This window comes from Euleptes europaea, chromosome 6, assembly GCF_029931775.1.
Source record: "Euleptes europaea isolate rEulEur1 chromosome 6, rEulEur1.hap1, whole genome shotgun sequence".
Lineage (NCBI taxonomy): Eukaryota > Metazoa > Chordata > Lepidosauria > Squamata > Sphaerodactylidae > Euleptes > Euleptes europaea.
In genome coordinates this window covers 10,280,567-10,299,047 of record NC_079317.1, presented here as the reverse complement: position 1 = coordinate 10,299,047, position 18,481 = coordinate 10,280,567, and the positions used below count along the sequence as shown (strand labels likewise).

The 18,481-nt window shown below is 46.5% G+C and overlaps 1 protein-coding gene across 1 annotated transcript in view; it reads right to left on the bottom strand.

Annotated features, from left to right (window-relative positions):
- Positions 1-237: 237 nt before the first annotated feature.
- The window catches only part of SLC38A6 (solute carrier family 38 member 6), a 77,484-nt gene continuing 59,240 nt past the window's right edge, over positions 238-18,481 (bottom strand). Inside the window, exons 7-16 of the mRNA XM_056851207.1 lie at positions 18,108-18,190; positions 17,526-17,584; positions 13,304-13,369; positions 11,023-11,076; positions 10,177-10,256; positions 9,244-9,344; positions 3,816-3,940; positions 1,909-2,053; positions 1,689-1,783; positions 238-344 (exon numbers count right to left, since the gene is read on the bottom strand). Coding sequence (XP_056707185.1) covers positions 264-344; positions 1,689-1,783; positions 1,909-2,053; positions 3,816-3,940; positions 9,244-9,344; positions 10,177-10,256; positions 11,023-11,076; positions 13,304-13,369; positions 17,526-17,584; positions 18,108-18,190 — 889 coding nt within the window. The 3' untranslated portion in view covers positions 238-263. The remainder of the gene's footprint in view (positions 345-1,688; positions 1,784-1,908; positions 2,054-3,815; positions 3,941-9,243; positions 9,345-10,176; positions 10,257-11,022; positions 11,077-13,303; positions 13,370-17,525; positions 17,585-18,107; positions 18,191-18,481) is intronic.

Here is an 18,481-nt window from a genome sequence, read left to right as displayed (position 1 = left end):
GCATGCCTATTAGCTCCAGGATCAGAGGAGCATGCCTGTTAGGTGCTGTGGAACACAGGCAGGATAATGCTGCTGCAGCCGTCGTATTTGGGGGCTTCCTAGAGGCACCTGGTTGGTCACTGTGAACAGATTGCTGGACTTGATGGGCCTTGGTCTGATGCAGCAGGGCTTTTTTTATGTTCTTAATATTTTGTGCAATATTTTAGTACTAGAGCCGCTGTTTCTCCAAGTGTCATTTGCAGTTCCAAGAGGAAGGAATTCTTTCACCGACGAGCCCAGTTGCAAATTATTAGCACCAAACTGAAAAAACCGACCAAGAGGCCAAAAACGAGCAGCGCACAAGCCTGGAAAGAAAAACCAGATCCAATAAATAAGCAGTAAGAGGCACATTACCAAATAGTGGGTTATTGATCAAATCAAGCCTGAACTGACCCTCGAAGCTAAAATGACTAAGCTGAGGCTATCGTATTTTGGTCACATTGTGAGAAGACCAGAGTCACTGGAAAAGACAGTCATGCTAGGAAATGTTGAAGGCAGCAGGAAAAGATGAAGACCCAACAAGAGATGGATTAACTCAATAAAGGAAGCCACGGCCCTCAATTTGCAAGATCTGAGCAAGGCTGTCAAAGATAGGGCATTTTGGAGGACTTTGATTCACAGGGTTGCCCTGAGTCGGAAGCGACTTGACTGCACTTAACACACACACACACAAGAGGAACATGAACGCTTTCGCTAACTAAGCCACCAATTGAGAGAACACTTTGGGTCCGATCTCACAGATCCATTCCACACAACAGTGGGCTTTTCCTCCTCACGAGAAGCCTTCCTCAGACACAAGAGACCTTCTGCATCAGAGGAAGATTTCTTGCAATGGGGAAAAAGTGCCACTGTTGGCGGAATGGATTCACGGGATTCGACCCCTTTTTAACCTCTAAGGCAGAGACAAACTTGAACAGTAGCATTTTTGAATAAACATCAAAATACGGGTGCTGTTTTTGAGAATATGCAGATGTAAATGATAAAAGGGCACCAACTCAATTAAATGACCCAGCGTGAGGTAGTGGTTAAAAGTGGCGGACTCTAATCTGGTGAACTGGGTTGGTTTCCCCACTCCTACATATGAAGAAGAAGAGTTGGTTTTTATTTGCTGATTTTCTCTACCTTTGAAGGAGAATCAAACCAGTAGTAGACCTACCCTCCATGAATCTGGCACCCTTTTATAAGAACATAAGAAAAGCCCTGCTGGATCAGACCAAGGCCCATCGAGTCCAGCAGTCTGTTCACACAGTGGCCAACCAGGGGCCTCTAGGAAGCTCACAAGCAAGAGAACTGTAGCAGCACCATCCTGCCTGTGTTCCACAGCACCCAATATATTCGGCATGCTCCTCTGATCCTGGAGAGAATAGGTATTCATCATGACTAGTATCCATTTTTACTAATAGCCACGAATACCCTTCTCCTCCATGAACATGTCCACTCCCCTCTTAAAGCCTTCCAAGTTGGCAGCCATCTCCACATCCTGGGGCAGGGAGTTCCAGTTTAACTATGCACTGTGCGAAGCTGTCTATGCCTACGGATTGTGAGTGGACCATGCTGGTCTCCTTTAACAACTCTTCATACCTCCTCAAACGATATCTTCTGCAACAGCATCCTAAAACCCCACAAAAGCACACAGACCACTCCCTTACCCCAAGTTTCTGCCGTGACAGGAAATCCTCCGTGCTGAGCTTGAGATAGAACAGCCCAGGATACACAAAGAGCAAGCAGGTCGACGTGGTTGAACCTTGGAAAAGATTGGACCAAAAGTTCTTTACTCACGACAAGATTTGCATACCCCGATAAAAAAAGAATGTACTGGTAGTATATTTTTAACAGCGGAGGGGGCGCACACTAACCCCACAGTCTTACCGACGACCCCAAACAGCTGCTTGATGTCGGGCACGTACATCGCGAGCACGACGACGGTTGCGTTGAGTGCCAAAGTGACGACAATGTGGCGCATGACGGAGAAAGGGAGATGGGGGAAAAAGACCATCGTGACTGCCTTCCTCGCCTGCGAGAGCCAAACGAGAGACAGAAAAAATGAAGGGATCCAGGACCACGTCACGCAGCATGTTTTAAGCATGCACCTAAATGCCAAGGAGACGTGAGCAGCCATAACTCCTTATTGTATTCAATAAACACAGCTACTACGGCTATCCAATATTATGACAAAAAGTATATTGTACTAATACCAATCTTAATGAATAAAAGCTTTCTATGTTCTATTCATTTTTTGTTCGTGTCAGCTGTATATTTATCCTTCTATATAATTTTGTTATATGCAACTTGCAGATTTTATGTTATACTTGAGCAGCAATGGCTGTGGCAGCATTTGCTGATTGTGTGCGGTAGCACATTGTATTTTATTTATATGAAGCAGTGACGAAATATACACCAATGGATAAACTCTTGCACTTTGTTATTAGTTTTATTCATTAAGATTGGTATTAGTACATAATATACTTTTTGTCATAATATTGGATAGACGTAGCAGCTGTATATGAATACATTACTCTATGTATTCTCAAGCTCTGTATTGTATTTGACTTTGTCATAACCCCTTATTGAGCATACACTTGGTGGCCAACCATAGAATCAGAGTTGGACGGGACCGCCAGGGTCATCTAGTCCAACCCCTTGCACAATGCAGGAAATTCACAACTACCTCACCCCCTCACACCCCCAGTGACCCCTACTCCATGCCCAGAAGGTAGCCAAGATGCCCTCCCTCTCATGATCTGCCTAAGGTCATAGAATCAGCATTGCTGACAGATGGCCATCTAGCCTCTGCTTAAAAACCTCCAGAGAAGGAGAGCTCACCACCTCCCGAGGAAGCCTGTTCCACTGAGGAACCGCTCTAACCGTTAGAAAATTCTTCCTAATGTCTAGACGGAAACTCTTGTGATTTAATTTCAACCCGTTGGTTCTGGTCCGACCTTCTGAGGCTTGCTCATGAGCAATATGTGAATGAGTCCTAAGGGCAGGGCATTTGACACATGTGACAAAAAGTCTGATCTCAATTCCTAGAGAAGCTTGTAAGTGCAGCTGAAGAAGCCTTGAGCTACCTGTGCTGGATGGTGACCCTTGTAAGGGGCAGAAGGGTGGGATACACACATTGTAAATAAATAAATGAAAGATATAATTATATTTATATACAAATACATAAAATGAGGCAAGAGGACTGGCTTCTTCAGCCCCCCCCCCCCCCGAGACATCAAGACCTGGGAAATTTTGTACCCGCGGCTCCCCCATCTTGGTGGCCCCGGCCCTAATACAGGCAGGGATTCCAAGAGGAGAACCGGCTGAGACCGGCAGCTGTTTGGTGGCTTGCATGTTCTCTCTTTAAAAAAAAAATTTTTTTTTTAAAGCAAGCTCAATGCGAAAGCAAACCTGTTTTGAGCTGACAGGAAACCATTAAGCCAACCCGCTTTTCTGCTGACTCCTATTTACGCTCGGGAAGCATCACGCTTGCTTGAAAACCAAATATTTAGGGGGGGGGGGAATCGAACCAAGTGAATTTTGGGAGCACCCTGCGCGGCAAAGACCGAGCGAAGCTGCCTGTCAGCTCAAACACAACATTTGACGGGAAAGAAAAGCAGAAATTAGCCGAGAGGTTTCAGGCCCGCGTTCCTCTGCTGCCGTTGGCTGAGCCCGCGCGGGTCTCTGCTCGGCTGCCTGATGGATGGGACCATCTAAGGGGAGACGGCGGGACCTGCAAAGAATTAGCAGAGTTATTTTCCCTGGCCGGCGACCAAGCCTCAGGCAGTACTTACAGGGAAATGGATTAGGGGCACAGTCAACAACACGGCCAAGAGGATGCCTATTTTCACAGTTGTGATGAGGGTGTCGTGGGGCAGGTATCTGCTGTATCCTTGCAGCAATTCCGAATCCACACGGTCTGGGGAAAAATATATATATATATTTCCAAAAGTTATTAAGATAGTCATAGAGCCACCCTGCATTCATTGCCTGTCTCGTGCGCAGGGAACCTTTGGGGCATCCTGGACTCCTTTGCCATTTCTATCACAGGTTCCTTCGTGTGTGTGTGTGTGGGGGGAAATCAGTAAGTTTGGATGGGCTTCCTCGAAAGGTGGTTTTCCGGCAATGGGCAACAGCGGGGAAATATTCAGCACGTTCAGGGAGTCTCTGGTCTGACACAAGGGGGAACAGGACAGAGACGTTCACCCGCATGGCTTTGCACGAGCCAGGAATTGCGTTTAAACCAGTCGGCGACCAGATCGACGACTGCCCAAGTTACAGATCTCTCCGGCACAGCAATAAAGGACGCAAGTCTACTTCAGATGGGCGGCAGCCCAGTTTACATGAGACACCTGGCCACATAATGCCACATGTGTGAATTCTTCTGCCCCACACTGTCAGTGATAAAAAATACACACTTGGAACCTCAGGAACATTTTAAAGCACTGTTCATGCTAGGTGACCAGCAGGGAGACTTAAGAAACCCAGGTGGGGGTTCTTTTCTTGTGATCCCTGATAGAAGGATATGTCTATGACATTTAACCCCCACACCCACCCAGTGTGGTGAACTTCTTGCCAGAAATCATATAAACTGATTGATCTGGAGGGGACATACCATAACAAAAAGGGCTATTTGCTTTTTTAAGGGAAACACCCCCCACCCCCGGAAAGCTGTGAACTCAGAGGAGCTGGCAGATCGTGGCATTATTATTTTTTTTATTGTACTGTAGAGCAGGGGTCCCCAACGTAGTGCCCACCAACACCTTTCCTGTTGCCCGCCAAGTGTTTTTAGAAAGTGAGCAATGCCAGATGGGACTTTTGCCCAGCAGGGCTTCTGATTGACTGTTTAGATGGCACGGACATCACAGCTGAAGGATCTTTGCTGCGCAACTAAGCTGTGCATTTGCAAGAACAATGTCCTTTTTTAAAAGGCATCCTGTAAAACAGAGCTTGTGCCTGAGATGTTGGAAGAGTGACTACTGAGAGTTATGCATAGTGAGAATTATGCATAACCACAATCCCTGACATTTTGTGGTTGGCTCCGCCTCCTGTGGCAACCATTTTCTGGTTGGCTCCACCTCCTGTGGCAACTATTTTGTAGTTAGCTCTGCCTCCTTGTGTCATAATTCCAAAGGTGACTGCAGACTCAAAAACACTGAGGGACCCTGCTATAGAGCAACAGCGTGTTTTTTTAAAAAAATGCCCCGTGGTGGCATGGTGGGTAACATGGCGGCCTTGAAGGGCTGATGGAAGGAAAGGGGCAGAGGTATGGGTGTGACCTTTGAATACCTGCAGATTCTCATCTGATGGGCTTGCTGTTCATCCCCCATCTGACCCCCCAATCCTGCTGCAATCTAAAAAACAAAGGTGGATGCAGCCTAAGTATGCGGGGGGAGGGGGGAAGGACACATAGGATGGAGGATCCCTATCCATATCACTTCCTCTCCCAAAATATTCTCCCCCCACCAAAAAGAAACCCCTCTCATTTTGACATATTTCCTACTATGCTGTCCTTGCATAACTTAGTGAAAACCAAGAGGGCCCATCTGTCGTATGTGAGTCACAAAAATGACTGATGCATGGTTAAATTGTGGAAATCCCTGCCCTAGGATTGGGTGATGGCGGCCAACTTAGAAGGCTTTAAGAGGGGAGTGGACATGTTCATGGAGGAGGGGCTATCCATGGCTACTAGTCAAAATGGATACTAGTAGGGTTGCCAGGTCCCTCTTTGCCACCCACAGGAGGTTTTTGGGGCAGAGCCTGAGGAGGGCGGGGTTTGGGGAGGGGAGAGACGTCAATGCCGTAGAGTCCAATGGCCAAAGCAGCCATTTTCTGCAGGGGAACTGATCTCTATCGGCTGGAGATAATAGCAGGAGTTGTAATAGCAGGAGATCTCCAGCTAGTACCTGGAGGTTGGCAACCCTAGATACTAGTCATGATGAATCCCTATTTTCTCCAGGATCAGAGAAGCATGCCTATTATATTGGGTGCTGTGGAACACAGGCAGGATAATGCTGCAGTCGTCTTGTTTGTGGGCTTCCTAGAGGCACCTGGTTGGCCACTGTGTGAACAGACTGTTGGACTTGATGGGCCTTGGAGTGCTCCAGCATGGCCTTTCTTATGTCCTTATGACATTTGACACATGTGAGAAAGCCTCACAAATGCTTGGAAAGCAAGTCTCCAACAGGAAACCAATAGCAGAGGTGCGGTCAGTTCCCAAGAGACAGGAATTCGAGTACTTTCCACGGGAGATCAACCCGCTGGAGAAGAACATGACTGTCATCGATACATCCAAAAGAAAACGATAAACGGTGGGCCGAGAAGGTACCGGCAGATCCACAGGAACGCGCATTCCTTACCACAACTTGGATGATTTAAAAACAAAAGTTTCTACTAGGAGACAGTCACACATTTGAGGCACCGGGACAATCACACAAAGTAATCACATTCCCAGGGGGCAAAATTGATCTGTGGCTCTTGAAGGAAAGGTCAAGAGCAAACTTCTCTTTGACATACATGCATTGTGGCAGGAACAGAAAGTATAATAATACCGGGAGGGGAGGGAGGGGGAGAAAAGGGTTGTCCTACAAAGAAAAGCACACAGCATAATTTTGCAAACACCGAGGGGGCGGGCAAAAAAAAAAAAAAGAACCATTCGCACGACCAACAACTAGCTTCTAATCTACGGTACATCAACTGACCTTAAGTGACAACCTTAAGCGGGTCACTCGCCAACTTTCTGCGGTATTTTGATGGACCTTTTAAAAGAAGAAAGCCGCCAAGGTTTAAGGAGCGCAGAAATCTGACCCGGGGAACACAAGTCTGTAGTGATTCACACAACCACAGGAACAAACTCACTGTAGGGCGCTTAAATTCCTTGAATGGCTGCGATTGATAACATGCTGGGAAAACATACATCTCCAGGAGAGGCAGTGTTCAGTAGTGAAACTGTGACTGATAGTTAATTAATTCTTCAATCTAAGTCTTCTCCATGGCTTAAATTAATAAAATAGATCATTTCAGAACTAAATATCTATTTAACATCCAGTCCAAAAGCTCAGAATGGCTTTCACATCTTTACGTGACTGCAATATTGGATGGCCAATATAATAAAGTACCATTAGCACAATGTATTTGTGTATGTGGCTCTGGTATAGAGGATTTACCTGATTACATTTTAGCTTGTCCTCTTTACACAATACCTAGGGAAAAATTCCTTCATATGATATTAACTGGGTTAAACTTGCTTCCAGATTCTGCTAAATTAGTATTTTTGTTGTCAAGACACTGACTCATTTATCACTCATAGGCTGTCGCTTTTCGCGTTAGCCGCTAAAAAGATAAGAGCTAAACTGGTGCCAAAGAATGTAACCAGCTAGAACTGACGGCCAGCTAGGATTATACTGTACTTTATCATAATTTATATGGGTGTGTGTGTTAAGTGCCGTCAAGTCACTTCCAACTCATGGCGACCCTATGAATTAATGTCCTCCAAAATGTCCTATCTTTGACTGCCTTGCTCAGATTTTGCAAATTGAGTGCCATGGCTTCCTTGATTGAGTCAATAAATCTCTTCTTGGGTCTTCCTCTTTTCCTGCAGCCGTCAACTTTTCCTAGCATGACGGTCTTTTCTAGGGACTGTCTTCTCATAATGTGACCAAAATACAAAGTCATGAGTTCTTACCTACAATCCAAGTTCTCATAGGCGAGGGTTGAGATGATGCTGATTTAACAACAATTTGGCCTGCCTGTTTTTTTAAATAAAAGTGGTGTCGATACTGGCGTTTCAAGAAGAGGAAGAGGAAGAGTATGAAGAAAAGGATGAAGAAGAAGAGTTGGTTTTTATATGCCGACTTTCTCTACCACTTTAAGGAAGACTCAAACCGGCTTACAATCACCTTCCCTTCCCCACAACAAACACCCTGTGAGGTTGGTGGGGCTGAGAGAGCTGTGACTATAGCCCAAGGTCACCCAGCTGGCTTCGTGTGGAGTGGGGAAACAAATCCAGTTCACCGGATTAGCCTCTGCAGCTCATGTGGAGGAGTGGGGAATCAAACCTGGTTCTCCAGATCATAGTCCACCACTCCAAAGCACCGTTCTTATCCACTACACCAAGCTGGCTGTGCGTACACAGTTAACGTTTGATACCTCACAGAGGAGTAAACGTTCCTGTCAAAACCTAACAAACTAAATGAAAACATGTGGAGATGGAAGCTGGACAGTGAAAACCCTTCCTTCTGGTTCCTGTACATGGAACCGGCTCATCTACTCTTGCCTCTTCAATTTACCAACTGCCATCTTCAACATTCCTGCTCCGCACAAAAGTAGAATACATATGAAACTGCATTAGACTGAATCAGACCATAGGTACCATCCGGGTCAGTACTGTCCGCTCTGACTGGCAGCGGCTCTCCAGGGTCTCCGGCTGAATTCTTTCAAATCACTTACTGCCTGGTCCTATTAGCTGGAGCTACCGGGGACTGAACTTGAGACCTTCTGCATGCAAAGCAGAGGCTCTTCCACTGAGTCACGCCCCCTCCCCAAATAATGCGAGATGCCATTTTCTGCTTGGTTCAGCTTTTGTTGTTTTGTTAGGCTGTCTCAAGGAATTGTGCTTCCTCTGTGAAATGCATTTCCCTACGAGTTTTGAGTGATTTCCCGCAATCTTTAAATGAGAAGCATAGTAGTAGTAAAAGAAGCAGAAGAAAAAGAAGAGTTGGTTTTTATATGCCGACTTTCTCTACCACTTAAGAGAGAATCAAACTAGCTTACAATCACCTTCCCTTCCTCTCCCCACAACAGACGCCCTGTGAGGTAGGTGGGGCTGAGAGAGCTCTTAATAGAACTGTGACTAGCCCAAGGTCACCCAGCTGGCTTCATGTGTAGGGGTGGGGAAACCAACCTGGTTCACCAGATTAGAGTCCGCCGCTCATGTGGAGGAGTGGGGAAACAAACCCGGATCTCCACATCAGAGTCTGCCGCTCCAAACCACTCTCTTAGCCACCACACCAAGTAGTAGTAGTAGTAATAGTAATAAATGATGATGATTTGTAAGAACGACTGTAAAGGAGAACTGACCAGCAGTGGTCTTCACAGCCCCAGGGAGATCAGCAAAATCAGGAATGCCAGGCAGCCAGTGTTCAGTACGACGGGCCACAGAGGAAGCCAGAGCCAGACGAGGTTTCTTTTTTAAAGGAACGGAGTCCTTGAAAACACACTCACCATAAAAAGTCAGGTATCCAAATAGCGCGGACAAAAGATAAACCAGGAAGCTCAAACTGATCCCCGTGTTGGCGACTTTCTGCATCCTGCTTTTGGACGGACTGCAAACACAGAGCACAAGCGCTTCGTTAAAGAAGAGTGGGGTTTTTTATATGCCGACTTTCTCTTCCACTTGAGGATGAATCAAACCGGCTTACAAGCACCTCCTCTGGAGCGTGTCCAGAGGAGGGCAACAGAGATGGTGAAGGGTCTGGAGACCAAATCCTATGAGGAAAGGTTGAAGGAGCTGAGTATGTTTAGCCTGAACAGGAGAAGACTGAGAGGGGACATGGTAACCATCTTCAAGTACTTCAAGGGCTGTCATATAGAGGAGGGTGCTGAGTTGTTTTCTGTTGCCCCAGAAGGTCAGACCAGAATGGGTTGAAATTAAATCAAAAGAGTTTCCATCTAGACATTAGGAAGAATTTTCTAACTGTTAGAGTGGTTCCTCAGTGGAACAGGCTTCCTCGGGAGGTGGTAAGCTCTGCTTCCCTGAAGGTTTTTAAGCAGAGGCTAGATGGCCATCTGTCAGCAATGGTGATTCTGTGACCTTAGGCAGATGATGAGAGGGAAGGCATCTTGGCCATCTTCTGGTCACTAGGGATGTAGGGGGGGGAGAGGTAGCTGTGAATTTCCTGCATTGTGCAAGGGGTTGGACTAGATGACCCTGGTGGTCACTTCCAACTCTATGATTCCCTTCCCACAACAGACACCCTGTGAGGTAGGTGGGGAAGGTGATTGTAAGCCAGTTTGATTCTTCCTTAAGTGGTAGAGAAAGTCGGCATATAAAAACCAACTCTTCTTCTTCTTCCTGTTCATGCTAAATGAAACAGAAATCAGACTTTTCTGCTGTTTTACACTTTGAAAACTGTATGCAGCCGCCCAGTCCATTACCTCTTGAGCTCACAGTAAATTGGTAGCACTGACGTGTGGCACAGAAAAGAGAAAGCCATAATGGGTAACACGTAAGCACTCTGGGGGGAAAAAAGAGAGAGAGAAAGAACAAGGCTGAAACAAAGTTTGCAATGCTTTGACATTTTCTAAAACCTGCCCAGATATCACCCAAGAGTCAGATCTGGCCAGGCATTCAGGTCAGGATCCCTCCGTTTGCGCTGGGCTCTTCTGAGAGATTAAAACACTTAACCAATGCTGCGGTTCGAGTAGCAGTGGTTTACTCCCAAAGTAAGCGGGGTTTAAACCTTTCTGTTATCTGTCAAGTATCTGTCAGGGCAACAAAGATGGTGAGGGGTCTGGAGACCAAGTCCTAGGAGGAAAGGTTGAAGGAGCTGGGTAGGTTTAGCCTGAAGAGGAGAAGACTGAGAGGGGATATGATAACCATGTCATAGAGGAGGGTGCCGAGTTATTTTCTATTGCCCTAGAAGGTTGGACCAGAACCAACGGGTTGAAATGAAATCAAAACAGTTTCCGTCTAGATGTTAGGAAGAATTTTCTCACAGTTGGAGCAGTTCCTCGGTGGAACAGGCTTCCTTGGGAGGTAGTAAGCTCTCCTTCCCTGGAGGTTTTTAAGCAGAGGCTAGATGGCCATCTGTCAGCAATGCTGATTCTATGACCTAAGGCAGATGATGAGATGGGCATCTTGGCCATCTTCTGGGCGTGGAGTAGGGGGTCACTGGGGATATGTGGGGGGATGCAGTTGTTAATTTCCTGCATTGTGCAGAGGGTTGGACTAAATGACCTTGGTGGGCCCTTCCAACTCTATTATTCTATGATTCTAAGTACCTCCTTAGAGAAGTTGAAGAGGGCTGGCTTGCAGTCTTCGGTAGAATTTGAAACCTGTGTAAACCAGACAACAAAATTAAGACAGGAATGCAGCATCTCCTGTTTGCTAGCATCAGATCCCATCGTTTGAAAAAGACTCTTTCAAAGTCCTATGAGGGAATACAACAAAGCTTGCTCACGCAACAGCCTGTCCTGTCTTAGTCAGTGCAGTGCAGTAATTTAAAGCATTGGGCCCCAAATGGAGAGACCCGAGTTCAAATCCCCTCTGAGCCAGTAACCTCACTGCCCAACAATATTTGGGAGGTACAAGCTTTTGAGAGTCAAAGCCCCCTTCAGATCTGATGAAAAACTAGACTTGAATCTAGTTCTTCTCCTGCAGACCAACAGGGCCAGCCTCCTGAAAGTAACCTCCCTGGGTGACCGTGGGCCAGTTACTCTCTCGCTAATCCTGACCTGCCTTGCAGGGCTTTTGTGATGATAAAATAGGTAAAGGAGAACAATGCATATCAGTCTGAAGTCCTTGGAGGAAGGGTGGGATAAAAAAATTAAGACAGATAATCTACCCATGGCAGCTATGTACCATTACCCCAACTTTTCTCCATCTTCAGGGCGGCATTCCTCACTGAAGATCACCCTCTCAAAAGAAGAGTTGTTTTTTATATGCAGACTTTCTCTACCACTTAAGGGAGAATCAAACCAGCTTACAATAGCCTTCCCTTCCCCTCCCAGCAACAGACACCCTGTGAGGTAGGTGGGGCTGACAGAGTTTGGAGAGAGCTGTGACTAGCCCAAGGTCACCCAGCTGGTGTTGTGTGTAGGAGTGGGAAAACAAATCCAGTTCACCAGATTAGCCTCCGCCGCTCACGTGGAGGAGTGGGGCCCCCGGTTCTCCAGATCAGAGTCCACCACTCCAAACCACCGCTCTTAACCACTACGCCACGCTGGCATCCACATGTGCCAAGGTGGAAACATTTCTGCTATGCACTTCTGGGCTGTGGGCGCCTTCCTCTAGCAGACAAAGCCTTCCTTCTGAATGAGCAGCAGAATATGCTCCCTCCTGCTCTGTATATGCGTGCAACCTCGATGAGAGAGCCGCATGGCTCCAAGGCAGCATTTGCCTGGCTGTTTCCTTGCAATCACCCCTCCGAATACTCTGGGGCTTTGCTTTGATTATGCTTGCATTTTCCGACCGTCAGAGGTCGCCTCCCTCTCCCTGCGTGTTTTGCCTGCAAGACACGTGGAAACACATGGGGAGAGCAAGGCGACCTGTAACAGTTGGAAAATGTAAGCATAATCAAACTAAAGCCCCAAAGTAGAATAATAAAATCATACGTGTTGGAAGGGACCACCAATGCCATCTAGTCCAACCCCCTGCACAGTGCAGGAAATTCCAAACTACCTCCCCCCGCCCCAGTGACCCCTACTCCATGCCCAGAAGATGGCCAAGATGCCCTCCCTCTCATGAGATGCCTAAGGTCACAGAGTCAGCATTGCTGACAGATGGCCATCTAGCCTCTGCTTCAAAACCTCCAGGGAAGGAGAGCTCTCCACCTCCCGAGGAAGCCTGTTCCACTGAGGAACCGCTCTGTTAAAAATTCTTCCTAATATCTAGATGGAAACTCTTTTGATTTAATTTCAACCCCTTGGTTCTGGTCTGACCTTCTGAAGCAAACGAAAACAGCTCAGCACCCTCCTCTATATGACAGCCCTTCAAGTACTTGAAGATGGTCATCATATCCCCTCTCAGCCTTCATCTCTTCAGGCTAAACATACCCAGCTCCTTCAACCTTTCCTCATAGGACTTGGTCTCCAGACCCCTCACCATCTCTGTTGCCCTCCTCTGGACACGTTCCAGCTTGTCTACATCTTTCTTAAATTGCGGTGCTCAAAACTGAACACAATACTCTAGTTGAGGTCTGACCAGGGCAGAGTAAAGTGATACCATCACTTCACGTGATCTGGACACGATACGTCTGCTGATACAGCCCAAGATCGCATTTGCTTTTTTAGCTACCGCATCACACTGCTGACTTATGTTCAGTGTTTGGTCTACTAAGACCCCAAGATCCTTTTCACACAAAGTAGTTGGCGGGATGACCGCAAGGAAACAGCCAGGCATAAATGGGCAGAATGCACATGCCATTTCAAACCATCAAAAACGACCGATCATCTAATCACTCCACTGCAGAACCTCCGGGTGCTGTTAGTCTTCCGAGTTGAGTAAGGGCTTACAGGTAAGATTATCAAACACTCAGGAAGGACTGCAAAACAATTTATGTACCTGGAAGGACTCCGCGGCAACATTTGGGGGCAGAGGGCAAGGAATGGACCACTTTTTAATGATGACCTGTAGAGAGAAGGTATAATTAATAATTGGCAGGCTAGGCTGAGCTGCGCAGGCCATGTTTTGCCCATGTGTTTGTCCTTGGCTATAAACTGCAGGAAATGAACTGAAATTGGCTTGGAGCAGACAACCATCTTCCGAGCACTGGAGCTCTCAAAATGCTTTTGGACAAGGACCGGTAAGGAACAGCCAGTGTGGTGTAACGGGGACGGTGCCGGGCTCAGCCTGGGGAGACTTGGGATCAAATTCCCATTCTGCCATTAAGCTCACTGGGTGACAACAGACCTCTTCAGACCCTACAGTGACTCACACCATGTACCTGCCAATTGAGTATTATGGGAGGCCCACTACTAACGATCCTCCCAATATCTATGGTCACCATATTGCATAAAAAGGGGCTGTGCATACATTTACCATGCGCCTTGGCGAACATAGAATCATAGAGTCGGAAGGGACCACCAGGGTCATCTAATCCAACCCCCTGCCCAATGCAGGAAATTACCAACTACCTCCCCCCCACATCCCCAGTGACCCCAACCCTCCCCCCCCATGCAGGATCCCACAATCAAAGCACATGAACGTAAACAGTGACATGTAGTAGTAGTAGTAGTAGTAGTAGTAGTAGTAGTAGTAGTAGTAGTAGAAGAAGAAGAAGAAGCAGAAGCAGAAGTAGAAGAAGGAAGCAGCAGCAGCAGAAGAGTTGGTTCTCTGCCACTTAAGGAAGAATCAAACCGGCTTACAATGGCCTTCCCTTTCCCTACCTCCCCTGTGAGGTAGGTGCAGCTGAGAGAGTTCAGAGACAACTGTGACTAGTCCAAGGTCATCCAGCATGTTTCATGGGGAGAAGTGGGGAATCAAACACGGTTCACAAGATTAGCAATCGCCACTCATGAAGAGGAGTGGGGAATCGAACCCGGTTCACCAGATTAGTGTCTGCCACTACACCACGCTGGGTCTCTCTCACCACACAGAGAACTCACTGGGGGCATCCAAGCCAATGGAGCCTTGCACTGGTAGATACGGCAAAAGCCATACGCTGCCACTCCCTTCCAGAGCAAGCTGCAGAAGATTAGCATCTTCCCAGGTCTTCAGGGAATATTTCGGAGCTCTCAATAGACAACACCTCCCCCGGCCCCGGCGGCTTTCAAGCCTTGATTTTTATCGCCCAGTTCAATTCCTTAATGGCTTGTCTGGATGGCATTTTTACTGAGTCGCCTTGACGTGATTTTAATCTTCTTCTTTCATTCCTTTTTTCTTTTAAAGAGGAGAAACACAAAACCTGCGGCCCGCCTGCAAGTCAATACAAGCCAGAGAAATCAAGGGGCATTCCTCCTGCATCCAAAACGGGGGCTTTGAACTTCAGCAATAGGATTCTGCCAAGGAAGGGGGGGTTAAACACCACCTCTATAAGAGCAACAATTATTTCATTTGTTTATTTCCATTTTTTCCCATTCCCGGACCGGGTCACAACTGGTGTGTGTGTGGGGAGGGGGGAAGGGCAAAATAAAACACCCAATTAAATATTATATTAAAAAATAATATATCCCCAGTTTTCTGTGACTATTTGATACAAAATACCTTGAGATTAAAAAAAACTAATTAAAATTGTTTTTAAAAGTATTAGTAGTATTTACATGGCGTCATCAGTGTACGAGGTGCCTCATTACTACACTGATACTTAACTGGAGCCATTAAAAGGAGAGCATAAACATTTTCATTTGTTTTCAAAAGTTCATGCTGCGAGTCTATTTGTTTTGTGGGTTTTCACCACGGGTGCTCAGAATCAATTTGCTCCAGTGTGGGGTAGTGGTTAAGAGCAGTGGTTTGGAGCGGTGGACTCTGATCTGGAGAACCGGGTTTGATTCCCCACTCCTCCACATGAGTGGCAGAGGCTTATCTGGTGAACTGGATTTGTTCCCCCACTCCTCAACATGACAACATTAAAAATGGAGATAGCTGCAGTGGGGTAGCCATGTTGGTCTACAGTAGAACAGCTAGATTTGAGTCCAGAAGCACCTTAGAGACCAACAAGATTTTTGGGTATGAGCTTTCGAGAGGCAAAGCTCCCTTTGTCAATATCTGACAAAGGGAGCTTGGACTCTCAAAAGCTCATACCCCGAAAATCTCGCTAGTCTCTAAGGTACATCTGGACTCGAATCCAGCTATTAAAACAGAGTAAACTTAGCAGCAAAAAATCAGCACGCAGACCTGGAAAGAGGTGCAAAAATGAAAATTCTCAGGTTCGATTGACTCAAGGGGGGGGGGGGTTTGAATCGACAAACCAGGGGTGAAAGATGGCTACTAGTAAAAATGGATACTAGTCATGATGCATACCGATTCCCCCCCAGGATCAGAGGAGCATGCCTAGTATATTAGGTGCTGTGGAACACAGGACAGTGCTGCTGCAGTGGTCTTGTTTGTGGGCTTTCTAGAGGCACCTGGTTGGCCACTGTGTGAACAGACTGATGGACCTTGGTCTGATCCAGCAGGGCCTTTCTTATGTTCTTGGAAGGCTTTAAGAGGGGAGTGGACAGGTTCATGGAGGAGAGGGGTATTCATGGCTACTAGTAAAAATGGACACTAGTCATGATGCATACCTATTCCCCCCCTAGATCAGAGGAGCATGCCTAGTATATTAGGTGCTGTGGAGCACAGGCAGGACAATGCTGCTGCAGTTGTCTTGCTGTGGCTTCCTAGAGGCATCTGGTTGGCCACTGTGTGAACAGACTGCTGGAGTTAATGGCCTTGGTTTGATCCAGCATGGCCTTTCTTATGTTCTTATGATTCAAAATCATACGTAATTTTAAATATCCTTTTCCCGCAAAAAAACCCAAGGTCATGCGATAAGCTAGACTCCTCAACAGGTGGTGTTTACTCTCATTTTCCGCCTCAGGCACGATACCCCAAAGGCATGATGGCCATTTGCGGAATGGGGGTTGTTTGCTTTACAAGAATCCCAAAACAGCGGGGCCAACCCAGGTGACCTTTGCACTCCAAAGCCCACACAGCTGTACCAATTACAATAGAGGAGGCCGAGGGGTGAGGGTGGGCTGCTCTTCTTGCCCAGTCTTGCACGTACAAACCGATTCCATCAAAAAGTTGGGTTTTAAAAGCAGACTTACCCTGACCTGGATAGCCCAGCCTGGCCTGATCTCGTCAGAAGCTAAGCAGGGTCGGCCCTGGTTAGTATTTGGATGGGAGACCACCGAGGGTCACTACGCAGAGGCAGGCAATGGCAAACTACCTCTGAATGTCTCTTGCCTTGAAAACCTTATGGGGCCCCTCCCCAACTCTCTCAGCCTCCAAGTGAGCTGAGAGAGTTCTGAGACTGGCCCAAGTTCATAAGAACATACGAAAAGCCATGCTGGATCAGACCAAGGCCCATCAGGTTCAGCAGTCTGTCACCCAGCAGGCTTCATGCGGAGGACCAGGGAATCAAACCCAGGACTCCAGATTAGAGTCCGCCACTCTTAACCACTGCACGCTGGCTCTCTACCAAAGCAAAACCAAACCAAATATGCTCCTTTCAATATATCACAGAGGGAACCAACGGCTGTAAATATTAGTACTGAAATGCCCAGTTGGATTGGAAAGGGGGGGGGAGAGAGAAAAACAACGATTTCTTTCAGCTGGAAAGAATAAGGTCTTTGATAGGTTACATCAGATTGCTCAAAAGATGCTTGCATCTTCTTGTGTATTTTATTGAACTAACGGGAAGATTCAATTTACTTGGAACATATGGCATTTGCTTCTGCACGGATTGTAGTAAATGGTGGTTGGAAGCGAAGACGGCAGAATTCAATTCCACGTGTAGAAAAGGGGGGGGGGAGCATCTAGGCCAGTATTTTTCCCTGCCCTGTCAGCAACACAAATACACTCGACTGCCTTTTACAGTCCAAAAAATTTGCGCTGGTAAATCTTTCCCCATGCTTAGATGTTCATAACAGATTTTTCCTCCCCTTAAGCCGAGCAAACTGATCCAAAGGAAAGAAAATACACACACCACACATAAAGGAGGAAAGGAGAAGGAACACTTTCAGTTTTTAGCGGCAAGCTGGTAAAGAGCAGACATCCGTTGCAAAGGCACTCTGAAATCCATCAAAATAATAAGCAAACTTAACGTTAAGGGTCGAGCTGTATTTTTTTTTTTAAGACTTACCACAAGAGCAAAGAACACCATAAAGAAAAATGATAAACTACTTGTGTAGCCAAGAAAGCCTGTAGAATAACAATAAAAAAAGAGAGGCAGTTTATAAGGAAAGTGATTCTGGCGTAGGGCTTAAAGACCTTCCCATTGCAGGTATGTTTCCCATTACAGCGCTCTGTATCTGGGGCTTAAGACTCGGAATAACAACATTCCAACTCGCCTGTCACAGATCTTTTATGTAGTTTTGTAGGGCAGAATTAGAACTGGCTTACCGCTAATGGCACGCCGTAAGTACATGCAGCTCTTTTAACGTTCTGCTATAAAGGTTTTATTTTAGCAGGGCAGACAAAATCCTCCAGCAATCGAAGGAAACAGGTTAACTAGGCCAGGCTGAAAAGACAGACTATGCTGCAAATAAATCCTCCGCCACCCCTCCCCTCAATCTTTCGGCATGTGTCTTAAAAAAAATAAAAATAAAATAACAACCCATTAAGGGTTTCTTTAAAACCCTTCAATTAAACTGCTACTAAAAAGAGAACACTGCTGCTAAATAGTAATTATGACGGCAATAATGCCCCCTTTAAAATTACTTACCAATTTTGGGAAGAAGAGCTAGAGGGAAGACGATGCAGACGGAGGTAATCAGGAGCAGCAATTGCCCGTCAAGATACCAGGCCCTGTCGGGAGAGATAAGGCCGGGGATTGTGATGTCCTGAGAAACAAATGCTCTTTCCACTGAGCAACTACAGGTACATTTTGGGAGAAAATAAGCTTTACAATAAGTGGTCATCTTTAGTTCTTGTCAAATTACTTTGAGGAAGAATGAGTTTTCAAAGCTGGTAGACATCACAAAAGCGCAGTTTTGCTGCTCGTAGAATCATAGAGTTGGAAGGGACCACCAGGGTCATCTAGTCCAACCCCCTGCACAATGCAGGAAATTCACAACTACCTCCCCCACACATCCCCAG